This window comes from Etheostoma cragini, chromosome 2 (genome assembly GCF_013103735.1).
Source record: "Etheostoma cragini isolate CJK2018 chromosome 2, CSU_Ecrag_1.0, whole genome shotgun sequence".
Lineage (NCBI taxonomy): Eukaryota > Metazoa > Chordata > Actinopteri > Perciformes > Percidae > Etheostoma > Etheostoma cragini.
Window position 1 is genome coordinate 16,749,201 of NC_048408.1, and position 26,376 is coordinate 16,775,576.

General features: G+C 39.3%; 4 protein-coding genes across 9 annotated transcripts in view; 2 read left to right on the forward strand and 2 right to left on the reverse strand.

Moving 5' to 3' along the window:
- hgsnat (heparan-alpha-glucosaminide N-acetyltransferase) overlaps positions 1 to 822 on the reverse strand; it is a 10,771-nt gene extending 9,949 nt beyond the window's left edge. The window contains exon 1 of one of the 2 annotated variants that reach the window (XM_034892755.1): positions 773 to 822. In XM_034892755.1, coding sequence (XP_034748646.1) covers positions 773 to 793 — 21 coding nt within the window. In that variant the 5' untranslated portion in view covers positions 794 to 822. The remainder of the gene's footprint in view (positions 1 to 772) is intronic. The other variant, XM_034892740.1, reaches the window with a different exon arrangement.
- On the forward strand, positions 247 to 3,179 carry LOC117957179 (dynactin subunit 6-like). The gene is made up of 7 exons (XM_034892778.1): positions 247 to 411; positions 593 to 657; positions 1,200 to 1,305; positions 1,433 to 1,518; positions 1,629 to 1,676; positions 1,811 to 1,953; positions 2,857 to 3,179. Exons 1-7 carry the CDS (start codon positions 383 to 385, stop codon positions 2,947 to 2,949), a joined length of 570 nt encoding a protein of 189 aa, XP_034748669.1. The 5' UTR covers positions 247 to 382; the 3' UTR covers positions 2,950 to 3,179.
- Positions 3,180 to 3,761: 582 nt separating this feature from the next.
- On the reverse strand, positions 3,762 to 16,406 carry gtf2e2 (general transcription factor IIE, polypeptide 2, beta). 2 transcript variants are annotated; one of them, XM_034892763.1, is made up of 8 exons: positions 16,144 to 16,406; positions 15,258 to 15,422; positions 7,406 to 7,488; positions 6,650 to 6,757; positions 5,497 to 5,679; positions 5,321 to 5,414; positions 4,600 to 4,715; positions 3,762 to 4,422 (listed from the first exon to the last, which is right to left on the reverse strand). In XM_034892763.1, exons 2-8 carry the CDS (start codon positions 15,415 to 15,417, stop codon positions 4,303 to 4,305), a joined length of 864 nt encoding a protein of 287 aa, XP_034748654.1. In that variant the 5' UTR covers positions 15,418 to 15,422; positions 16,144 to 16,406; the 3' UTR covers positions 3,762 to 4,302. The 2 variants fall into 2 exon arrangements, with proteins under 2 accessions (XP_034748654.1, XP_034748659.1); XM_034892768.1 differs by having other exon boundaries at positions 15,258 to 15,418; positions 16,144 to 16,401.
- On the forward strand, positions 8,400 to 26,236 carry smim18 (small integral membrane protein 18). 4 transcript variants are annotated; one of them, XM_034892802.1, is made up of 3 exons: positions 8,400 to 8,694; positions 9,307 to 9,393; positions 10,688 to 11,832. In XM_034892802.1, the coding sequence occupies exon 3, from the start codon at positions 10,693 to 10,695 to the stop codon at positions 11,014 to 11,016; it is 324 nt and encodes a 107-aa protein (XP_034748693.1). In that variant the 5' UTR covers positions 8,400 to 8,694; positions 9,307 to 9,393; positions 10,688 to 10,692; the 3' UTR covers positions 11,017 to 11,832. The 4 variants fall into 4 exon arrangements, 3 of the variants coding, with proteins under 3 accessions (XP_034748693.1, XP_034748679.1, XP_034748686.1); XR_004659448.1 differs by lacking the exon at positions 9,307 to 9,393 and adding an exon at positions 26,225 to 26,236 and having other exon boundaries at positions 8,402 to 8,693; positions 10,685 to 11,452; XM_034892788.1 differs by lacking the exon at positions 9,307 to 9,393 and having other exon boundaries at positions 8,402 to 8,693; positions 10,685 to 11,832.
- The last annotated feature ends 140 nt before the right edge of the window (positions 26,237 to 26,376 follow it).

Consider the following 26,376-nt stretch of genomic DNA (forward strand, 5'->3'; position numbering starts at 1 on the left):
GAAAGCATGGACCAGTTTTTCCAAGTCCTGTTGACACATAAGTCCTTTAACCCTTGATATATTCTTAAGGTGATAATATGGTAACATATTATTTTAACCCATAAATTAACTAGCTGGCATATGTGATCAAAAGTGTCTCTTCCTGACATAGGGACGTTTTTCTAATGAGCTAGCTATACTCTTTCCATCTGTACATAACTATCTTATGCCTATAATACAGCATGGATAATACCATAGGATACTCATCATGGCCTGTAAACGTTACGTCACCAGAGCAGAGGCGTCTGACAACTGACGCATGCGCGTACGCTGTGACAACAAGGACTCTAAATCGATAATCGAGTGAATTGACGGCACCTCCCATTGGAGTTTGTCTATCACAATGGCAGATAGGCAAAATAATCAGAAAAGGTAATATTAATGTTAGTCCATTATTGATGTTTAATCGCTAAACCGCTAAAAATTTGTCACAAAGAAACAATTATGACTACATAGCCACCACCATGTAACGTTACCCAACGTTAGCGAATTGGCTAGCTAGCAACGTTAGCTAGCTTAACATTGTCATCCTTTTTTCTCTCATGTTTTTCAGTGTCAAAATAGCCGCTGGAGCCGTAGTTTGTGTTGAAAGTGAAATAAGAGGAGATGTCACTATAGGTAAGCTATCTCGCTTACCCTGAGTCACTGCTGACTTAACAGAAACTTGCATTTCATGAACGCTAGCTACCTCAAATAACGTTACCTCTAGAACTTTTGGTGTGTCTGAAAGTACCTGAAAGCATCTCTCTGACATCCAGGACACCACGACCTCAGTGTCCAACTTTGTTGCCTGTCAGAATTGCCTCATCCATCCTCAGGACTATATGTTTATGAGGGGAGAGGCCAGCTGGACTCAGATCAGTCGAAACCCATTTCAAAACAATTCACATGCAGAAAGATGCTATATATACAGTCTACAGTGAAGCCACTAAAATTAGAAACGACAGCACTATATTTACTATTGCTCTGGTTAGAACCAAGGGAACGCATGCGTAAAATAATCTGTTTTCTTGGCTCCATTTTGACCTACGCATTGGATGTCGGAGAAATCATACAGTTAAGGCAAAGCTTTGCAAATCGGATTATACTTGAGACTAATTCTACAAGTTTCTGTTAACCTATTTAACCTAACTTGCTTTTTAAATAATCTGTTTCCTCAGGCTCCAGGACAGTAGTGCACCCTAAAGCTCGCATCATTGCAGAGGCAGGACCCATCGTTATTGGAGAAGGCAATTTGATCGAGGAACAAGCTCTGATCATTAATGGGTAATTTAAGATTCCGTGTACCTTTTAAAGTATGACATGTATATCAATGTTACAAATACAAGATTGGTCATCTTTGCATATGGGCTGTCTCTGTCATAATTACAAGCGTGTTTGTTCTGCCCTTCAGTTACCCTGAAAACATCACACCAGAGTCTGAAGTGGAACCAAAGACAATGGCCATTGGCATGAACAATGTATTTGAAGTTGGCTGTGGTATCCTTTTGACTTGCCTGACCTTATTCAATAAGTCACAATTTCATAATGTAACCATTACATAAATCTGTCGAAAATCACTTTTTTTTGCCTTAGCTGGCAACCAACAGTATCGCAAGCCCTGAAAATCGGGGACAACAACGTGATTGAATCCAAAGGTGGGATGTTTGCGACTTTTGTCGTCTTTCGGTGTGCGTTCATGTGTGAGCAGTCCACGTCTGCAGAGCAGGATGGAACATTCAGATTAATATAGTCACTCACCATATTGATTATGCTCTATTTTGTTGTCTAGCTGACGTCGGTAGGAATGTGATCCTCACCAGCGGCTGTATTATTGGAGCCTTCTGTCAGGTCAACACCTGTGAAGTCATACCTGAGAACACGGTCATCTACGGCTCTGGATGTATGAGGAGGGTCCAGACAGAGAGACCACAGGTGCTACAGAATTCCATTACATTTTGCGCTTTTAGATGGACCATTTAAATCTAGGTTTTCCTGTTGAGACTGTAAAATAGGTGTTTTTCTTAAAACTCGTTGGTAAGCATTTAATAATTCTGGGTAGTTAATTTCTCACAAGTTTGAAAAACCTACTCATTATCCTTCTGATGAACATAATACAGTATGTGGACATGTACTTTGTGCTGGCAGATTTTTTATAGCAGACGTCTCCTGCTAATTTGAAAGAGTTAGACTGTTTTTCAGTTACTTAAAGCCGAAGGAGTTGAGCAGTAGAAAAATGCTACTGCCAGAGAGACACACACAGATACCTGTCTTAACCTTGTTTGTGACATACTACAAAATGGTAAAACCTTGCACTGAATGGTTACACATTTTGGTCATATTTATGTCATCACAGATGTAGCCTGTCTTTGAAGCATTTCTTTCATGTCCAAATGCTCCTACCGTACATGTTCTAAATGTTAAAACTGTCTTTCCCACCATGCTGTGTGCAAGAACACACTTTATATACATAGTACACATAAGCATAAATTAAAGCTCAAACATGCAAGCCCTATGCTGTTATAGCCCTCCGCTAATTTAATCAGAATGTGCAATAACATATTCAGATACAGGTTCCTATGAGATTTTGCATATTTTTGCATCTGCATGCAAAGAAGAACGGTGGTATCGGTACCGTCAATGTATCGCACAGCATCAACACAGTAATGGTATCTTGTTATTCAACTTGTTCCGGAAAACACTACAAATCATGGTATTTCACCGTGGTTTTAAGTAGTAGTGCAGGATTTTCAAACATGCAAAGTGTCCGAGTTGGAAAGCATAGTGAAAAACACCACTCATGTCCTCATCTTATTAATGTTTGTGTTATCTTTACAGCCCCAGACTCTTCAGCTCGACTTTCTGATGAAGATTTTGCCAAACTACCACCATTTGAAAAAAACTGTTAAAGCTGGCCACAATGCTAGTTAAAATGTAACTTTACACTTTTGAAATTGAATTGTAAACAACTAGCAAAACTCATATTTAAATAGATCTCTCTGTAAGGAAGCATGAATGTATATAGTTATATAACATGTACCTAGCTTCAGCAGTAATTTTTCTGACTGATAAATATTTTCTACTCTAACAGCTGATAAAGACATCTTTCTCTTGCTGCGCTGATGTTCCCTTTTCAAGAATAAATTAAGTAAGTTCTAAAATGCTGATGGCGTGCTTCATATATTAATTTATGGCCACAGTGGTTACCGGTAACTTATCACTGGGTTGTAGGGCTGGGTAATATGTCTATTATATTGAAAACGTGATAAGAGACTAGATATCATCTTAGATTTTGGAAATCCTAATGTCGTAAATGGTTTAAGCGTTTTCCTGGTTTTAAAGGCTGCATTACAGTAGAGTGATGTCTTTTTCTGTGTTAGTGTTGTAGCTCTATTATTTTTACCTTTACTCGCCTAGTCATTATAACTACATTACTGATGATTATTTCTCTTGAATCTCTTTGAAGATATTTTTTTTTAAAGCACCACTTGTTAACCATATTATAAACACTGAGGTATTAGGACATTAATATTGCGATTTCTGATTTTTTTCCCATATCGCCCAGTCCTACTGGGTTGTATATAGTGCTGTAAGGACACGGGGATTAGCAGAATGTGTTCAGTGCACTTGTAGATTTTGAAAATGGGGATAATACCAACATAAATCCGACATTTAGTGTGTTACATGTGTATTGATTCTCAATACTCATTTTTGCAGCACATGTAAATCAAGCTAGGCTGCAGTATCCTGTAACAGTGTACTTTATTAAAATAAGTTCAAAAAGTTTGAGTATGTTAAACTCCTATGCATGGGGCTGCAAAGTGAAAGAATTTCAATAATTCTAAATTCCAGGTGAAGTGACGTCCAAGATTTCATGATGGATGAGAGCCCTCCGAGTCTTCTGCTAACCCTATCAGAGGATGGAACGATGAGGCAGCTGCACTTTAAAATAAAAGCTTTTACAGTATACTTAAAAAAAAAAAATGTATTTACACACTTCAACCTCATTTCAACTGTAAGGTTGCAGCACCCCTTTTTCCTCCATTGTTCTCTGGTTATCACTGATAATAAACTAAAAAGGATTCCACCACACAGCTATTCACTCTACAGTATGTCAAACAAAACGAATGATCACAGAAGAGTGCAATAAAAGAAAACAAAGTGAGTTTTGGAAATTTAAAGTCTTTGCATTGCAGTGTGGCCAAGGTCTCCATCCTGAGCCACGTCAGATTTCCAGATTCCTTATTCCTCCTCTGAGGGCACAAAGCAGCAAGGGAACGGATCTCACTTTTTAACAGGAACACCGTCTGAATAGTCCTCCAGTACGCCTGCCAAATGATTGTTGTGGGTCTTGAAGTGTCTTTTCCTCTGCCCACCTTGCTTCTTCCTCTTTTGAACTGGTAACTGCAGGGGAGCACAGACACGCAATCGGCACTGATCAAGACGCTTCAAGTATGAATGTCAACATTCAGTGTAAAAATGTTAATCTTTCATTCTAGTGAAATAAATCAGGAAAAGTGTGTTTAAATTTGGGAAATTAGGATGCGCATCAAGCAGATGGGAAGCCCAGGGGACACTGACCACTTTCTTTGGTCCTGTTTCTTGCATGGAGGAGATGCCTTGTTTCTTCAGGTACTCATCAATCTTCTCTTCATCTATGGAATCGACTGGAACACTCCTCCACAATTTCTGGAATTCTACAATTGAAAGACAAGTTTCTGAGCCACACACACACCGATCAAACTGCTCTACAGCCAATTATTCCATTTACACATGACTTAATTCTGACCTGAGATGAAATGGACAAAAATAAATATGAAAGTAAGCCTAGGATATGATTCTGATTTAGATCTTGTATATCTGCAAAAACAGAAACATGTACATGTTTAAAGTAAGGTGCAATAAACATGTATTATTACATACATGTTTTTCATAAACCAAACCGAATCAAAAAGGTAGAAAAAAATGCTTATTTCATCTGACCAGCAGGTCAAACAGAGACAACAAAAATATACTTTACACTTAGATGAAACAGAAAGGAAAATCCAAACTGAAGTCTGCCTGTTAGAGGCTAAACGTTCGATGTTTTTTATTTTTTTTTTTATGACAAGACACTAAAGCAATGGATTATCAAAACGTCCAGCAGCCTAATCTTTAAATGCTGAGTCAGAGAGAGAGAGAGAGAGAGAGAGAGAGAGAGAGAGAGAGAGAGAGAGAGAGAGAGAGAGAGAGAGAGAGAGAGAGAGAGAGAGAGAGAGAGAGAGAGAGAGAGAGAGAGAGAGAGAAGCTGATTTACGCTCACCTTCGTCTACCACAAACTGGCAGTGCTTGTCATTGTAGAATAGGATCTTTTTCTTGTCTGGTCTCGTCACAAAGATGATCTGATCCCCCAAAGCCTGCGAACAATTCAGAGCTCATAGTTCTCCTCTTCAGACATACAGTGCATGTCTAAATTACATGTGCCGTATCGTTTGTTACCTTGATGGCCTTGGCCGAGTTGGGCAGCCCCTCCTCCACGTCATCCAGCAGCACTCCTCCCAGGCCCAGCTGGTCGTGTTTGTCCAGCAGCCTCAGTAAGGCCTTCTTGTCCTTCAGGTTGTATTTGGGCTTGAAGCCGTACGTCCCGTCTCGAACGTCAATTTTGGGGTTGTTGACCAAGGCCTGAGATTGTCAGAAAGTGAAGGATTACATGTTAGGTTTTAAACCTTTAGTTAAGAAGTAGACTGCTGGAAGATGTAGCTTAACAGTTATGTTGTGTCAAAACATTATCTCTATATGCCTCCGCCAATCAGTCGAGTTGCAGTTCTTATCCATGTCTGTCCAACCTCTTATATCAATTTATGTATTAAAGACTCTGAAGAAATTAAATAATAATAAAAAAAGGTATTAGATAGTTTTTTGTTGGCAAAACCAGGATGCTTCCCACACATGTTCAACCTGGCAGCACACAAGACCAGCACAGTTTCAACATTAGTGTCACCAATTCAGAATCCCACCAAATGTCTCTCATTCTGTCCCCGAGTTATAGTATTGTATAAATGATTAGACAATTGTGTGAAATGAAGCTCAGCGTAAATTCCTTCGGGAAGACTCCTAACTAATCAGGCAAAGAGTGCAACCCTCCTCCTCCTCTTCCACCTCCAGTCATCTCCGCCCACGGCTTCTCCATCCGGTCTTCGAGCTCCTGCACACCACCATCAGTGTCTAGACTCCATCGGGTCTGCTCTGTAGCAGCGGTACTTGTGCACGTCTGCGGAGCCGAGGGCAGGGGGAGGTTGGACGGAGCCCCGTAGAGACGCTACTTTCAAATCTTGCTAGCTTTTCAACATTATCAACCCTGCCTTTAACATATTGTTTTCACCTTCCAAAACATGCACACTTTAAGCCGATTTTCAGCTGAAGAGGCTCCATATTATGTCCACCGTATCTTTAACACATTAAATGTTGTACGTTGTGTGTTATCGGCCTTATTGCTCAGGTTCGACTCAGTGGCTACCTTATTATGTAACATACAGGATGTTATGGCTGTGGCTCACATCAGCCTAAAGATGACTTTGAGAGGGATTTTATATAAAAAAAAGAAATTGGTGTTTCTGCTGTAAACCACGTCTCTGAGTCAAACGGAACAAACCTCAGTCATGAGCCATTGCTTCTGTTTCATGCTGATGTCAAGAAGTTTGGTCTCATCCAGGATCTCCTCTAGGGTAAGGCAGTGTGTATCACCATTCTGATGCCTTGTCTAAGATTTAAGGACAGAAAAGGACACAGATTTACATAAAGAAAACTCATGCACAGCCAAGAAAGTATAAAATAGTGTATTTTTAAAAGGAAGCACGTCTCAGCTCACCCCTTTAAAAAGGGTTTCAGCCAAATGTCCATAGTTATTTTACGCCTTACATCCAACTGTCAGAGTATTTTACACGGTTTTAAACTGTGCAATCAACAGATGGCACGAAAAATAGACACATTTAAAAGAAATCTGTCAACTCGAGTGCGAGTTCTGCAGCGAGGAATGAGTCAGTAAGCCAGTGTGACAGGGCCTGGCTGCTTCTTTGCAGGGTCACAGCATGATAAACAAGCTGTTAACATATCAAAAGAAAGACTGGGGACCAAATGTTACACGAGTGACTCATGGGCTGACACACAAGACAACAAGTCAAGTTTTGAAATAGCTTTAATGGGGATGTTGTGGACAAGGTGAAACTCTATTAAGAGGATGATGGTTTTAGAGTTTAAAATCAACTTGGAGAACAAGGTCCATGAGACAGAAACAGACCTTTGTCAAAAACAGTGTTCATCTGCAGGAGCAAACAACTTACACATTAAATATGAAAGAAATTGCTAGAGAACATTCCCATTTAAAGACTAAATGTCTCCAGAAGCTTACCTTCATGTAATTGACTATCTTTGCTAGACAGCCAAACTTGTACCCAGAGCTCGCCTTGATGTTAAAGTTGCCATTACTAGACTCTGTAGAAAAAAAGAGGAGAACAGTTTTATAAATAAATGTCACATTACTTATTCTAAAGGCAGACACCAGTGGAATATATGGAGAGACCGAAGGTTTTTGTTGATTAAATTGTTTAAGATCAATAGACATGATTTGTACACCGGTTGGTATCAAACACATCATATGTTTTCTATGGAGGTCACTAATCTTTATTTAATGAGTAGAAAGTTTAAATTGAATGCATTATTCTACATCTGTCTTACTGTCAAAAAAACAATAAAAAAGACCAACAACACATTATAATTATTTGCTACTGAAGAAATTATTTGTTGAATTTTCACAAATATATAAATTTTATTAAAGGTAGGGGACTATTTTAGCAGCAATTTAACACACATTTGGTGTGCTAATGAGTTTTTGTGTATGTGGGATTAACTCAAAATAACTTTTAGTGGCCATATTTGTGTGTTCATGGTGACAAAAGAACCTGTTACCCAGGACAACAGTGTGGCTCATTGATGTTTTTAATAACAACCAACCAAAACAATAGAGCTCTATGGCACAGAGGAATAAGATATATCAGGCTTTGGCTACATAGTCAAAACGTTACCTGGTTCAACTTCTTGTTTTGCTATCTTTATGTGACAGTTGACCATAAGAAAAGTGTAAAATATCACCAGCCTTATTCTTTAATGTAACGAAAATATCCTAAAAATACTGCGGGAGTAATACATGAGAGTGAGCTGATGACTAGGCCAGCTGGTCCTATTCTCTGTGTGAGTCCAACAATGCTACCCCCCCTTGAGACTGACTGAGGTCTGGACTCAGCACTGGCCAATCAAAGCTGAAAACAGACACTGATTCATCAATGATTCATGGTGTGGGCGGGGGCTTCTGCTGCTGTGAGCTGCACTGTGGGCAGGGCGCAGAAGTTGCGACAGGCCAATGAACGAATGGTGCAGAGGCAGGACAAAAAGAAGAGAGCCAATGATGGAGAGAAGCCCGTGCATTTCAGCTGAGACATGAAGAGCTGCAAGGAGTGGCGGAGGGAGCAAAGGAGTGCACAAGTGACGTCTGAAAGTGCGTGAGCGCGCTGAGGAGGAAAACAGGTCGAGGAGTGAACACGGAGGAGGGAGCGAGTGGAAGACAGAGCGAGAGGTGGAGCGCCACTGACAGGAGAGTGCATCTGTTGACTTGCATCCTCTAAAAGACTGAGCCACACACAGGTGAGTCTGCATATCTTTCAGAATGGCATCATCAGAATAATGCGTGGATGTCTGGCATCAACAGATCAAAACAATCCAATGTATACATGTATGCTACAGAGTGTAGCCTCTTCTGGGTCTCACTGTGCGGCTATAAGTATAAGGTTTTTTTGAAGTGTTATCCAGCATGCACAGGGTAAAATCATGCATTTTTAAACGCAGCATGTATATTTATGAAGCCATTTCTTCCTGCATTAGAGGAATCTGAAATTGCAAAGCACCATATCTAACAACTATGTATGGGAAATGTAATTCATATTATAATAATGACTGAGCTAAAAGCTTTCGGTGGTGCTTGTACTACTAAGGCCAAGACTGAGCAAGCACGCAATGGATTAAATAAACATGGATCAGCATGTCTGCACTCTTCCTGCTAGAATACCAAACATCAGAAACTATCTATGTCTGTATGTGTATTCATATGCATCCTGCCTTCGTTTGTGAAGATGCACGACTTGGTGGAAACTGCAGATCTCAAGACAAATCAATGAGGGACTGACAGCTGTGTGTGTGTGTGTGTGTGTGTGTGTGTGTATGTGTGTTCGCGCGCATGCATATGTGTGTTTTTTTTAGTGAGAGGCAGCCGCTGTGAAGCCAGTGAAGCCAATTTATGATCCTACAACAACTTTAAGAGCCTGTGTGGGGTGGGGCTCATTTTGGGTGAGATAACAGATGCTGTTGGGAGCCAATCTTTCATTATGTATTTGACTGCAGGGGGGGAATACCAGGATAGACAAATTAGTAAAAGAAGAGGTTGTTGTCATGGCAATGAGTTGAAGGGAAGTTGATATGAGCTGGGTCTGCAATGAGAGGATGCTAAAGAGGGAGTTGAGTTGAATTAACTGAGAAAAAAATACCATTAAACACTGTAAACGGATGGCCTTCAGCCTGTTCCAATGAACCAATTACCAGCTCACAGTAAATGTAGTTAACCTGGTGACCCCTGGGTAGTCTTTTTTAGTTTTTTTTTGTATACACACACACACACACACACACACAGTAAGCCCGGTTGTAATATAAAATTGTAGAATTAATACACGTTTTTTTAACCTAACCACAGGTAATTGTGTGTAAAGAGAAGCACTTACGCCCCTCTTCCCCAGTTCTTTTCTGTGGTTAACTCAAGTAATCTGGGTCAGCGTTCTTGGACTCAGTATCAGATATAAAATGGCTGTGGTTGTGGGTGCATGTGTGTATTAAAAGCATGTATGTGCACATGCGTGAATGTGCATGAACATGTGTGCGCTAAGATGCCGGCATGCTGTTTCCTGATGATTTTAAAATGGTAGGCTTTGGCTGAAAATGTGAAAGGATAGCTGAAGAGGGGACAAATGGCCTGACAATGTGCATGATGCAGAACATCTTTTAACTTCCTTGCAAGATTGCAGTTCTTTAATCTCAACACTTGTCAGCGTAGATGCCACTTTTCCCTGTTCAGTCACTATTTCTGCCAGGCTTTTACATATCTTTTTATTCTGAGCAGATGGCCTCACTAACGTTTATGCTCTTTTGCAATGCATCATTATTTTGAATTTGTGGAATTGTTGGGTCTTCGTACATTAGAATGTGGTCTAGACCTACTTTATCTGTAAAGTGTCTCGAGATAACTGATGTTATGATTTGATATTATAAATAAAATTGAATTGAATCCTTTTGCTTTAATTACACCTTGTTTTTTCATTTAACTAACAATTCTTTTTCTAGTGAGACTGTGCCATGGTCAAAAAGTAACCTTCATTAGCAATGTAAAAGCAAAACATGAAATTCAGGCACAAATTTTTGAGACATTCTCCTATCGCTTTCATTTAATAATTCGCTCACCATGGAAACAACCAACGTTCTCCAATTTGGTCTCCCTACTGCTGTCACCACCTCACAGCAAAACCCAGAAATAAAACACTGTCACGGGCAATAACAATCTGTCTTTTTCCCTGTTTGTGTTGCTTTGAACCAGAAATCATGGCCAACATCACAGCGACTATACACCCAAGTAGTCTCCCATGGCACCCCGAGGCGGTCCCTCTCTCCCGTGTCTCCTTGCAGGTCCAGGAGGTCTACCCTTTCCATGATGGATGGAATGTGGCCTGCTTCATCATCCTTCTGCTCTTCATCCTCACTGTAGTGTCTCTGGCTGCCTTGGCCGTGCTCTACGAGCTACTGGACTGTGGGTGCTGTGCCAAAGGGAAGACACATCACCAGCTACAGCAGGAGGGGCCGGGAAGCTGCGGCAAGCTCATGTCCAGCATTTGCAAAGAGTCAGAATCCTGCACTGAGGTGGTATAGGGGCAGCAAGGAGGAATTTAAGGCAGCTTAGGAATTTGGGTTTCAGTTCTGAACTGGGCAATTGCCCAGCGTAGACCCCGATGCCCTGAGAAAAGAACTTCTAAAAGTACCCAATAGTGGTTAAACTGCTCACAGCTAAGAAGACGTGGAGGGAAGAGACAAGGTTAGGTGATGGAGCAATGTAAAAAAGGAAGAGGAGTTAGTCTAATTAGCTTTTCCTTTCAGTTAGGAGGGGATTTTCACAAATCTACATTTACTACCACTTAACACACAGGGTGGACCCTGGAAGCCATATTTGACATCAGAAACACTACTAGAAGAAAGACAGAGCACCCAAATAGTCTACTAATAATAGTTCTAGAAATAGTGCTAATATGTGACCATGTTAACATAAAAATACCAGAAAAAACCCTATATCAGTTGGTTTCAAAATAAAGTATGCCTTTGCCCTTTGAATACTGCACGTACACATGAGGCTATAAATGCAAAAGCCCTTTTATAAGCTGTAGTGAAATGTTGTATACAGACAGAAAATGATGTCCATATCTAAAGACGCATCCTAAGTTTCCAACAGGACCTAAAAAACAATAAACCTGAAAAACAACCACCAGATGATCAAGCTTAGCTGGAGAGCATTGCTGCTTTAAATAAAGCCTGTTTTTCTCAGTTCTTTAGTAAATTGTATGCCAGTGTTGTCAACATGTTTAGCATTTGGTTTGCTGCACAGTGATGTCATTTTATAACGTCATCTTGAGCACAATGTATGATTTCATGGGCCTTGACACAAAATGCCTAATAAATTGGCACTGAATTATGTACCAGCCTTTTCTTCTGCTAAGAGAACAGATACAGTATCACTTTTTTATTGTTGCTAATATTTTGCAAACAGACCCAGGTAAAGATTTGTATTACTATGCATAAAGAAGCCAAGAAAAGATTGAAAAATCTCCAAAAGGCATCAAACGACAGATTAGACATTTGTATAATATGTCACACGAAGTTAGATTTTATTTCCATCATTTACACTTTCAAAATAACAGAAAACAAAACAATGGCGTCTGCAAAAGTTTGGGAAAGTTCCGGAGTTAATACCTTGTACTGCCTCCTTTGGCAAGTATCACAGCTTGGAAACGCTTCTCATAGCCAGCCAAGAGTCTTTCAATTCTTGTTTGATGTATCTTCGCTCATTCTTTGGTTTTTTGAGATTTCTGGGCTGTCTGTCACGCACTGCTCTTTTAAGGTCTATCCATACATTTTCAATTATGTTGAGTTCAGGAGATTAGATAAACATTCAGTTTACACCTCTTGATGTAATCAATCCACTGTGGATCTTGAGGTGTGTTTAGGATCATTATCCATTTGTAGAAGAGGTTTTCTTCTGACGACTCTTCCATGAAGACCATATTTGTACGAGTATCTCTTAATAGTGGAACGGTGTACCACAACTCCTGTGTCTGCCAGGTCTTTCTGGATGGATCGTGGAGTCAAACGTGGGTTTTGACTTGCTTTTCTCCCAATCCTGCGAGCGGTTCTGTCTGTATTTTTCTTGGTCTTCCAGATCTTGCTTTAACTTCCACTGTTCCTGATGACTGTCATTTCTTAATTACATTCCAAACAGAGGATATTGGCATGTAGAAACCCTTTGCTATCTTCTTATAGCCTTCTCCTGCTTTGTGAGGGTCAACCATTTTCAGTTTCAGTTTTCTAGATAACTGCTTAGAGGAACCCATGGTGCTGATTGTTGAGGCAAGGTCAGATGAGTCTGGGCATTTAAAACCTTAAGATTGACATCACATGGTCCTTCCAGACGATGAATGAGAACAATCAATGACGCTTTCAGGTCTCAGCTTTCCAAAGGGGGCGGTGCATGCTATAAACTCTGCAGGGTACCCAAACCTTTGCAGACGCCACTTTTTAGTTTTCTGTTATTTTGAAAGTGTAAATGATGGAAATAAAATCTAACTTTCTGTGACATATTATACATTCATATTACATATTATATATTCTTTATGCGCATTAATACAAATTTTTACCTGTGGTGCCCAAAGTTTCAAGCCCCACTGTAGGTGCACATATTTGGTGGAGGGGTTTAGGGGTCCTCCCCCAAGAACATGTTATGTTTTACATTTTAATAATCTGCACTTTCTCATCATTTAGGAGCATTATTATAACCATATCTGTGCCTAAAATAAAATTAAATAGAAAATGAAAATAAATAGATAATGAATAAATAAAACTCTAAAAAGCTTAAAGACAAAACGTAGGTGGTGCCCAGAACAACTTGGGTGCTGTGCCTAAGCCTTATAATGGTAGAGAAAACGCTGCTCATATTAGAGTGGACATTTATCAGACAAGCATCGTTTCTGTGTCTGTATTTACTTGTACGGAGCCTATGGGTGGGTGTTTGTTAAACACAACAGGGATCTCACTGCACCGTTCGCTCTAAATGACTTAAATGCATTCCTCTGATCTTAAGTGACCTGGAACTATCTCAAACCCTATGTACTCTGTTCATTTAATTCCATTACACTCAGAACTCCCTGATATTGCTCAAACAATTATTTTTAACAATGGTCTGGTGTCAAAATCTCTGAGGTACTGTATGTTTCTGTGTTACATACAGTATACTGGATGCAAGTGATAGGTAATGTTGTGTTTGGCCTCATGATGGCACTGCTGTCTCACTGTTAACTATGAATAAATACAGACAAAATGATATATAAGTTTGCTTATTGTCTCAGTAACACCATGGTGCAGCACCTGGGTGTCAGGTAGTGCGGAGCAGTGTTTTCCTTGTTGTCTGAGGGTTTAGATGACAGTAGCCCTGGAGATGAAGATTTACCCGAGGCTACTGATGAGGAATTAGTTTTGTTCAGCAGAACTGGAGCATGAGAAGACAAAATCTAGCTCAGACGATATGGGCTATGAATGGGATGTTAGGACAGATGAGGGAACCTTATATATCTACCACAACTGACTAGAACTTAGTGCTATAAACACAAGTAGTTTTCCTAGCCAAACTGCCAACTTGGGAAGCCAGAAGATTTTACAACTATTGCACTCCCATGGAAAGCCTTGACCTTCAGCTGTTGTGGTCATGCTGGAGAAAAAGAAAAAAGAGGTGCCACATTTCCAAAGACTAGCAGATGCTCTAAAAGCCGTTGGTTTCCCCAAAAACAGAACCACTTCAGCTGAGGAACTGCTGTCCATCCGCACTCGACCATAAAACAGTGGAGCGGCGCCCACAGTGAGTCCAACCATGCTGCATATGATCACGACCAGGTTCCTGAGATTTATTACTGTGCTGACACATTGGGTCTTGCCAGTATATGAGAAGGTACTGTAGCCTATGTGTAAGATAACACATTACAAACATGAAATATTGCAGGCTATGCAGAAATATGAAAGAATTATTATTGTTACTACAATCGACACCTTTGGTGGTCTCCAAATTTGCTGCTCAGAGAAAATGATGTTGAAGAATAAATACAATTTTTTTTTGTCACTTCCTGATCCTTCATCGTTGTCCTAATCTTTACTTCACAAACATGTGAACCCCCCATTGCAATGTGTCTGCAACAAGGCCCCTATTGCATGAAATCCATCCAGTTCTGACAGGAGCTCTACACTGTTTCCATCGAGTAAGAGAATGTTTACATCCAGAACTGCGATACATCCAACCAAAAGAGTGTCCTAAATATATCATTTTATTTTTCAAGCTGTTCTCTGATTTCATTTAGGTCATTTAGAAGGTCAGAAGGATGAAACTAACAATAGAAACATACGCTATTTTGGAGAAGCTATTCAGATTTTGAATAGAACATAAGTCAAAAGACAATCTGTATTAGCTTCAAAAATGTTGATCTACTGAAACACACATGCACATTGATGAGCACCAGAATCATATGTTTCAATACTTTGTAAGCAGCACTGTTGCTTTTATTCTAGTCTCGCTTTGCCAGACCTTCCTCCACAGCGCGAGGAGGGTCTGGGTAGTCCACACAGCATTCTGGGATGGAAGAAAAACATGCTCTGGCTTATTCGCAATCACAATTATCATGGGCGTCAGTAAGCTCCGCACGGAGCTGCTGAAAAATAGCCTTGGGAAGGAGCTTGTTTTGGTGCAACATGTATGTTCAAATGTTGTTTTAGTCCTGTAATAGAAAACTCAGATTGGACAGACAGTCTAGCTAACTTTCTTGATTTACTCTGCAGAGATCTGAAAAGTCTTGTTTACTTACCAGCATTGTGTTTGGAACCAGAGGAGCTCTCTTTGTCAACTTTAGGCTTCTTCTTCTTGTGTGATCCAGAGTCCGAGGCAGCCTGTCTCTTTTCTACAGCTGGATTGGATAGAGCTCTTTTCTTGAACAGCTCCCTCTCCCTAAGTAGAGCTGGATCCATCCTGGCTGGCATAACATAAAATATATCAAAAACAGCAATGATTTTAATAAGACAAAATAGAGAAAGTAATCCATCAAAAATGACTCTCCAAACAGAGCCAAATATTTAAAGAATATGCAGCACCTGAGCACAACATATAAGAAAATAATGAAAAACGTCTGGATTTTGACTAAGGACTCCTTAAAGACAGTACACACTGACATTTAATGATCCCAGGCTTTTTAGTGGCCCTAGGGGTCAGGGATCAGGGGCTATGGGCATTTTCCCGTATGGAAATGCAGCTTTGACTTGAACTAGAATCAAACCTTCCTGGCGTTTAGCTTTCTATTTCTGATCTCTACCTTTGTAAAGTTACCACAGTTGGAGCGCTAGCGGATCCCAGCGAACACCAGCTAAACTGGGACATGCCAATATTGCCTGAACACGGATGATCTACCTGGCTACGCTCTGAATGAAACGTTAGGTTGACAGCTAACGTTAAGTTAGTTAGCTAGCTCCAATTAACATTAGCTAGCTACAAGTAACTAACGTTAGTGAGTCGACATTGTTCTAGCTATGTTAGCCTGATGTTGTTGCTTTATTGTGATTATGTGCACCCACGAAATAGTTACTTTATTAAACGCTCCTGACTTACGCTACTTAGCTTGTATAGTTGGATAACAACATTACGACATTGTCTGACATTTGGTGTGTTAGTTAGTTAGCTTGTTGACTTGGTAAGCATACCTGACACTTTGTTCCTGCTCTCACAGAACTGACGGGTTAGTCCAGGAGGACTAGCTAGCTAGCTATGTAATTTCGGCGGATATCTAACAGAAGGAAATGCTTCCTTCAGCAATTCACCGCTTTAACTTCTTCCTTCAACGATAATGTAAGTTAACATTAGCTAACTAACTTCACACACAGAACATCTCGGGTTTTCTCATGCTTTACTCCCGTTGGTGGTTCGATTCGTCGGACATCGACAGCGCGTCCTTGGACGACGTCATCACGTATAACAAAAGGAAAATAGGAGATATCCTTCAAAATGCTCTACCGACCCAACTAACCAATATCTGCAGAAAATGAAAAAATACATTATTATTAGCTGTATTTTTCTGTGGAGAACTAAATGAAACTGATACATTTATTTTGGTCTTGCCATTACACCAAGAAACTACGGAGCAGATTATCACATTATATTGCTGTTCATATTTACCCTCAATTCAAATTACTTTGGTAAATGTATTGTTTGGATTCACTCAATATGATAGAAAGGTTTATTCAGAGTAATACGCAATATTTTCAATAATTATTTTAAACAAATTTTATTTACATAAGTCAACATGTTTGAAAAAGAAACCACGCTTTTTGGAGCTGGCTGCCAATATTAAAAAATGTGTCCATTTCTACCTGTACAAACAAAATAGCTGTTAGATCATATAAACTTTATAAGCTTTACAAAATATTTGTTTGAAGTTTTTTGCTTAGTTTATTTTTTTTTTTTTTCGTAACCTCCTGGCTCGTTTAGAACGTAGACTGGTGTACAGAAGACGTTGTTTCCCACTGTATGTCCACATTCTTCACTAAATCTTGATTTGAAAAAAAGGAGAGAAAAAAAAAAAGAAAGGAAAATACAACAAAAAGTATACGTTTTACAATGTATAGTGCGACAAAACAATAGCAATTACTGAAAACACATTCTTAGAAAAATAAGTGAAAATATTTAATGACATGATATATACTGTACCTTTCTAATTGAATGTGAATAAATGGCAACAATAAGAGCCACCTAAAAAAGAAGATATTATATTATGAAGAGGGAGCAGATTTTGAAAGAGTTAATTTTATGTGTTGTTGGTTCATAGTGTGCTTGACTATTACACTTATTATCCGTGAATTTAGTATCCACAAACAGTGACAAATGCTGGTAATTGCTAGGGAGTAAGTGGCTCAATGACGCCACTTAGTGGTTCGTTTGTGACACACACACACACACACACACACACACACACACACACACACACACACACACACACACACACACACACACACACACACACACACATACACACACACACACACACACACACGCACCATGTTCCTCATGCTCTCTTCCATTCCGAACAGCTGTCGAAATCATGACTTCCATGATAATGGAATTTAACAACAAATTGATTGCTGATGTGCTGCCACATTAGTCAAGCTCAGATGACCAGTGCACTGCTTTAATGCTGCCTGGTCAGTAATGTTCTGTCTGGCAATGCAAGGCTAATAATGTTCTTTAGGCTAACTTCACAAACAGGTCTAAGTTTCTAGTTAATAGATAGATAGATCAGATCAGAACCACAGTGCAAAACATTAGAGAACATATGAAGTCAAATAGTGCAAGAAAAGATCTGTGTTTGTTGAAATAAAGTACAAATGTGACATCTGCAGTTTGATTATGTGGACAGGTAGGGATTGCACTGATGAAAGCCCTGGCATCCACTAAAGGAATGCTTTGGCTTTGCAGTGTTTCGGAGATTAATGTATGGAGACAAACCCTACATGAGTTTAGATGTGAGGCCCTTACAGCACTCCTAACCTTGGCCATGGCTGAGGCTATAATCTTTTCTGTACATTGATCAATAAATATGATTCACCCTAAGTTGTCACTGCATTCAAAAATGTGCCATATGGGAGGGTGGAGCTGGTCAAACTTAGGCCATAATGTCCGCACTACAGAAACACAGTCCATGAAACTGAGTACATCAGTTCATCCAACTGAAGCTGGACTTTGCTGACTGAAGACGAAAGGCAACCCCACCAAAGGGTAATCGAGTGAGAGTGAGTGAGATAAGGCTGCAGTATAACCAGGTCACCAAAGCAAATGGAAAGCTAAGTGCCCAAGAGCAGCGGAGCGAGGAGTAGAAGATACAGTAGAGCTGGACCATAGCGTTTAGCTGAAACTGTAAGAGGGGAATAGAGGGCCTTTTTCCAAAATCAATTCTCAAATCCTGCGCATGCATAAGCTTTCATGCATAGATTAATGGGGATTTAGCATAAAGGATGGTGCTGCATGTTTTCAAGCATTATGCAGTGACTTGTTTAATGTGAAAGCTCCTTAGATAACATACTAGAGTGTTTTCTTTGGGAATTCAAGTGATTTGGGAGGTGAGGTGCATGGAACCTTTGATTTATAGTATTTTAGTCAGTGGGCTGTCATAATAAAGCCCCTTGAAAACGTGTTAAAAAACAGATTTCTCTTCAACATTTTATTAAACATTTTATTAAGTAAACACTCAACCACTCAGCTAATCTGCTTAAACCGTGTTGGTGTTTTTTGTATGATCAGTATTGATTTTACAGTGACCAAACAACCAGATTCAATCTATTCAGATTGTGATTGAAAGTATTCAATAATTAAAATGACCAAATCATGATTGGGACAGGGCAGTATGTGACAGCATGCTTTCCATCTATTTCAAACCACTGAGAAAAACACAGACAAAATGTATGCATTGAAGAAATTATTTTCAGGGCCTTTGAAGAAATCTGAAAGACCAATTTACAAATACATTACGTATAGTATGACTTGCACATATTACCAGTTGTGATGCAGTCTGCCGGTCTATGAACAGCCCGGCCTATGAGGTGTGCTGTGTAACTTGGAAATGGGTACAATAACACATAAACAAATTTCATAGTTGGTAGTAATGTATCCATTCAAACACCATACACACAGATACTGCACATGCTCACTGAATTGTTTTTTACCACCCACAGTTAGAGAAAAAAGAAAATGGTTTGCATTCCTTCAGGGGTGTGACGAGGCACCCAGCTCATGAGATGAAGACGAGACAAGATTGTAACACTATTTAAAAAAATTTCAAAGTTAAAATTAGACTAGAAAAATAGTCCCTTATTTAATCAAAAGTCACAAAATGAAAAATGAGCACTGAAAGGTTTTGCCACAAACGCAAAGAGTGGTTTCTCTCCTGTACAGCTCACAGTTACCGTTACTTATTCCATGTGTACCGTGGAGTGACAGTCTCTTTCATCCCAGAACCAAAGTTACAACGTAACCAAGCGCTTTGCGGCAGTAGTTAAGACCAATTGTTTTGTACTTGAATGCGTCAGTGTACAGTCGACAGAGAGAAATAAAGCTTATTTCATTGTTTCACAGTCATTACGTTCTAAAGCGCAACAAAAATTACCATCAAACCCAATCACGGGGAACGAGATCTCGTCTCATCTCGGCTTTCCTTTGTCCTGAGTGTACGCTGTCTGGTTATCCCTCATTTGTTGTAAGAACGTTGTCATGTGAAGTAAGCAGGGCTCAACAGCTCGCCAATTACTTTGGATGTTCATGAAGTGTATACACAGTTTTAAAAGCCTTGCCAGAGGGTTTTATGTACTGGACAACAGACTGTAGCACATCAAATCTGTTATTAGCGACTGTATAAGGATATATAAATTTAAATAGGAGCGTGTTTATATATCTGTGCAAATTAGTTGGATATTCTAGTCTAGACTCATCTTATTTTATCTAATTTGCTCCTGAGTCCTATTATCAAAAGCCTGAGATGTCGATATTAAAAGAAGTCAGCATGACCTCTGGTGTGTTAGTGTGTGTGGGTGCATGGACTCAAGTCCTTGGATGGGCATATTATTCCAAAATGTATTCTCAGTCCAAATATTGCAGAAAACCCTTTGTGTGCAGTTACAGGACATAAAAACAGACATCAGTTAATCCTAACTTTAAGATGTTCTTGCGGATCATAGAAAAAAATTAGCATCTCCAACACTCCTAATTAATGATTCAGCAGGCCAGTCAAAAAAGTGAGCCCACATGAATGATTAAATATGTGCTAACCTAATTTAGGGCCTAATCCATAATGAATGAATTACACTGTTTAGTCATTGCAGAGACAGAATGGAAGGGCCAAGGAGAAGATTTAGACATCAGAGAATAGCCAGACTTGTGAAGTGACAAAAGAAACTGCTTCTAATGGCTCGACCTCACCAGGACTTCAACTGCAGTCACTTTCAAGCCCAAACCACCTGGGCAAGTCAAGGTATGACCATTGCCAATTAGACCAACGCTGTCATAGAGTGAACTACACTAAATCAGATTATTGTAAAGACTCACAGTGTTCACTGAATTAATCTCTAGAGGTTTAACGTGTTGTTTTTCACAGCTAAAATTGTGAGAGACGGTTATTTATTAGCAGGTGTTTGCGCGAGAGAAATGTGAGGGAGTTGGTGTATCATGTACTAGAGTAACAGAGAGAGAGAGAGAGGGAGAGAGAGAGAGAGAGTCAGCACTGTAATCTAGAGGTGAGGAGTCATATCAAAGAGAAGAGAAGAGTGAAATCCTGGAGAGCTGCAGCCAACCAGCGAAAATCCCTGTGGAGGAGAAAATCTCAAAGTGACAGCTTTCAATTACAACAGTGTGAGAAATAGTGTGTGTGTGTGTGTGTGTGTGTGTGTGTGTGTGTGTGTGTGTGTGTGTGTGTGTGTGTGTGTACTACCTGTCAGCACTTCTGGCTTCACTGACAGTTAGATGTCACAGCTTCTGAATTGAAAGTACCTCTTGTACACACAAGTAAGTCTTACCCAAACACACACACACACACACACACACACACACTTTGTTTCCCCTTTTCTTTTTTTTTCTTTCTCTCTGTCTTGTTCACTTTTGTCAGTACTATATTCTCAAGTGTCTGTGTTGAACTGCTGTTGGACCTAAAACCACAGAACAAAGGTACGCAGGTACTGTACACTGGAACTCGGTGTACTACTGTACACTGTGTGTAGGTGTATGTAATCTGTGCCCAGGAGTGTTCGAGAGTATGCCATGGATATAGATTGTTATTGCAGCCTTTACTTAGGGGAAGCAAAAGTCATTAGTGAACAAAATATGAGCAAGGACCATGATTTATTATAAACTTACTTTTTAGTTTAATTAACATAGTAACTGAATAAATGTTGTTGTAAACAGGAGAAAGAAATGCAACAGATCTGGCATCTAGCTCATTTGCAGCATCCCTTGTCCCTTGTTATTCATTATCTGAAGCATCCAAAGTTTTGGGATGATATGGGTATAATGAGTCAAAAAATTCTCATGTCCATAACGTGTGAATTTTTTGACTCATTGCACCCATATCATCCCAAATTCATATGCATTTATTTGCTGCTGTAATGGTCTTAATTCTTCTGGGAAGGCTTTCCACAAGATTTTGGAACCTGGCTGCAAGGATTTGCTCCCATTAAGCCAAGGGGGTCACAGTCAGGGCTCTGTGCTTCCCCTCCAAACTCTAACAATCATTTCTTTATAGACATAGCTGTGTGCATGGGGCATTGTCGTGTTGAAACAGGAAGGAGCCTTCCCCCACACCTTTGCTCCAAAATTGGAAGCTCACTTTTGTTTAAAATATCTATCGTATCCATCTGTTCTATAATAATGTTTAAATAGCTTTAAAGATCAAACCATGAGAAACAACCCATACCAAAATTAAATGTACCGTAGGTATGTGTCACCAGACTTTTTGCCACATACATTTTTTCACCATTACAGTATTCACATCAGCTTAATTTTTTGTACATGTGATGTGTATGTCAATAAAACAGTAATCCTAGGTTATTATAAAACAACTGATTAAAATTCATATCCATGCATAATATGAATTGTTAGTTATCAAGGCCTATTTTGTGGTGCAAACTTTTTTTTTTTTTTTTTTTTGTGCAAAAAGTGCAAGTGCTAAATGTTCTTTCACTGTACTGAGATCCTTTGGGAAGTTTTACAATTACAGTAACCACAAGGTGGCTGTAGAACAGCATTATTTTCTGCTGCAGCCTGGTGAGTGACTCATCGAACCAGACGAGCTACGGCCTATCAGACACACCAAGAAGATAACAACAGCCAAACCTGCTGTATTGACCCCCAGTCTCAAGGCTGTATCTTATCTGCTGACCTCTCTGAATGAAAAGCTCACAATGGCGTCAAAAGCATCCATATTTACTTGGTAAATATAAATAGAGAATAAGAATCATGGGAAAAAAGCATCTCTAATAGGGGAGACATCGTGGTCTTAACATGCTCTCATGCTCTAAACCAGGCCAGCAGTCTGTGGCTTTGTTTAGACACTTTCTAGTGTGCCCTTTCTTCAAACCTTTCATCAAAAAAATCAATGATTTGATTATGACTGACTGGTAAAAAGTGTGCTGGTCAAGCCAGGCAATCCTTCGCTAAATCTGACAATTTAAAAGACAGAAGAGCTGTCTCTTAAGGATTTTGAACAAGCTCACTTGCTGTAAGGTGGCTGGTGAGGCATCGTTATGTAAGACAGCACAGATACTCAAGGATGGGGCAGAGATTTGTTGCTGAGGCAGTTTTTCAACTACTCTGTACTTTGTAGCAGACATAATGTCCCAGAATGAGTCTCATAGGCCTGTGAATGTGAGATGATGAACAGCAAAAATGCATTATTCGGCTGTTTATGTAACTGGAGAAGGGGGATTTCATGAACACAGCAAGGGTTAAAGGTTCTCTCTCCCTGTTTGCCTCTAAAACATGCTTCCATCACTAACATACCCCCCCCCCATACACACACACATATTTCTTATTTTACTTGAGAGGACCTTCAATGGTCAAAATTATCCCCTCAGCTTTAGTCCCTAACCCAACCTATCCATGCATGTGCACATACATCTGTGTGTTCTGCTATCAGATGCATGTATGCATTTGCTGTGTGGTTGTGTGGGTGGCACCAAAGCGCCACGGGACAGCCAGGTGAGATGAGTGTGTACTGTCCAAAACCTGCAGGGGAAAGCTGTTCCTGGATCCAGATGTTAATCTGAGTATTGAACTTCTGTAGGTGTGGGGGGGGGGGGGTTGGAGAGGATGGAGGTCAAAGCTTTAGGTTTGTTTGTGTGTGTGTGTGTGTGTGATGCTCCTCTTGCCCTTTCCAAATGTCACAGAAGGGCCAACTCCCGAGGAGCTTGCCCATAATGTGGGCTCACACATTGTGTGTGTATGTATGTGTGTGTCATGATAATCTCCACTATTAAGCCCTTCAAACACAACACTTCCAATGATGTTTGTGTGTGTGTGGACATGAATGTGTGCGCACTTATCTGTGTGCACAGTCTGTTTGCATGTAACTTTCTCTTCTACATCCCATTCGCTATTCTCTTGTTGCATCTTTAATAACCGCCGTTCACAGTGCGGTACAGTTCACAAACAAAGTCTTCAAAACAACATATGCTCACCACAAAATTTCGAAATGTATTTCATTGCATACATGTCCTCAAGGGTTTTATAGTTAAGTCTTGATTTCTTCTTATTATTTATAAACAAATCTCCTAATGTTAGAAATAAGACATTCAATGCACAATGCTGTCACGTTTTTTTTTTAACATTGTGGCCCTGCCATGAAAAAAAAATTGGCTCACACATGTATAAAAAGATTGTAGACTTGAACGTGAACAATCCACAATCCTGGCTTAGCTTCATGGCTCCTTGTTTATGTATTCCCTCATACCCATTCCTCACCCATGTGACTAATGTGGGTGAAAACAAAAACGGCACAGCATTGTCCGCCTACAGTCTATCACCAGTCGTCCTGAACTATTTTTACGGCAGAAAAAAACAATTAGCGCAGCCACAGTGTATACTTGAGATTTGTTGACCATCATTGCCAAGGAGAAACAAAAAAGTGTGTTTGTTTAATTCCTTTACAAACTGATTAAGCTGTCCAGAATTACAGGTATATTACAACATTGTTTCTTCTTTTCACCACCACTCTAAAAATATGATTCATTTGAATATGAATCATTTGAGTTGCACAACAGATCAAACTACATATACCATTAATGCATCCTGATAAAAAGGTGCACATTTATAGCTTTTAGAGTCTAACTCTGCGGGAGACACAGAGTGGTGGTGGTACTAATGGTAGGGTTGAACAAATAAAGCCAAAGTGTTGTTTAGAAAACAGTTTCTATGACAATCATTACACAATAGGTTGTCTTACTCATGGGTATAAAAACATAATGACGGTGTTAGATTTCTGCAAAATACTGTCATTATCAGAGCAACAAAACTTTCAGCACAGTGCAACTGCCATACAGACTACTTATTGAGACAAGGCAACTTTTAGGCCCTAAGTATAAAATGACTTCACAGTGATGGATTTCATCATTAAAGAAACAGACCAACGTTTTATATGTGTATGTTAAAAGCAAAAATACTTTAAGAAAATACTGTATTTTCATTTCAATCCCTCAGGTGCAAAATGGTTAAAGGATGAGGCTTGTTTTTATTGTCAGCTAACCTATGAAAATTAATTGATTATACTACTAAGCAATTACTATAATAAATACATGTATATATAATATAAATATAATAATAACCTGTGCTGTGAACATCATTGTTTTTTGTTTTTGTTTTGTTTGTTTTGTTATAACTGCTTACACTTTTCTGTTTCCTGTATCTGTCTTTTTATTGTCGGCAAAGCGTCCTTGAGTGCTCAGAAAGGCGCTGTTAAATAAAATGTATTATTATTATTATTATTATTATTATTATTATTATTAGGGCTTTTTCACAGAAGACATGTTAACATGTCAAAGTAGGAAAAGCACCGATGCAATTAATAAAATGATTGATGAATGAAACACACACTGGGCCGTTGAACACTAATAAAAACACATAAGTAAGCCACATCGTTGCACTGGGTGACATGTTCCATCATTACAATAAACATGGGCACAATGTGTTATTTAGATTTAAGCCTACATACACCAACCTGCTGAAAGTAGTCTCAAGCAAACAAATATCAAAAATGTTCACCTAACATACATGTACTGTGAGCTGAATTATGCTTTCTATTCCATTCATCCAAGTGACTTTTTTTCTCTGTGCTCTGGTGGCCACATTTTGCTTATGATAAATCATGCACAAGTTAAAGGAGCTGATGGGATGACATTCCACTTAAATTGTACCATGTAGGATTCCATGTGACAGATAAAACAGATTGATAGATTGAGAGTAACAAGATGAGGAAATGTTATGTAATAAACACATGAGTCAAGTTGCAAAATGATGATACTCAACGTACTTTATTAGCTTTATGCTAAAAATACACGCTCCTGTGACACAACATAACTTGTGTCGTGACTACAATGTGTACAGCATTTTATGGTTAAGTATAGGCAACAAAAGCGCTTTTATTTTGGTTAGGGAAACATCACGATTGTGATTTAGATATGTAGATATGCAATCGCTAGTGTGTGTGTGTGTGTGTGCGCGTGTTTGTGCATGCGTGCGTGCGTACTGAATTCCCATGATATCAGCTGGCAAACATTACTTTCCCAGCCTCTCTCATAATCCTCCTCCCTTTTTCTTAAGTGTTTCCTGACCAAAATGAAAAAAACAATTGAATAATGAAGTACAATCTGATACGTCATGTATATCCCCTCTTATCATCTCCACTGATGAGGCAAACGTAATAGGTTGTTTAGGGGGGACACTAAACACGATTTGAAGGGCATCCCTTTGGAGAGAAAAAAGGTGTTCTCTATATGTTTAAATTGTATTCAAGAAAATACATCACCAAAATGATATCCCAGCCAACATTCACATTTTAAATAAACACTAATAGCTAATAGAATTCAAGCACTCTGCAGGCTCCTTTTTTACAAACCCAAGAATCGCCACTATATTTTATCATTATTCATATCAGTTGCACATCACCACATGTTTGGTCAAATAACAGATAATACAAGGCCTTTATTACATACATACTCTCCTGGATGTTGTAAATTTAAAATGTAGGACAGGAAGACTGAATAATGCTTTGATTGCAACTGAGGCCTGATATTTTAAGCTTTATCTATCAGTAGAACTGAAAAACAAATACTGTTGTCAAATACAATGATCTCCATTATCCTTTGTTTCTGGATGCTTCATGCTTGTCAAATGCCTCTGTATGTTTT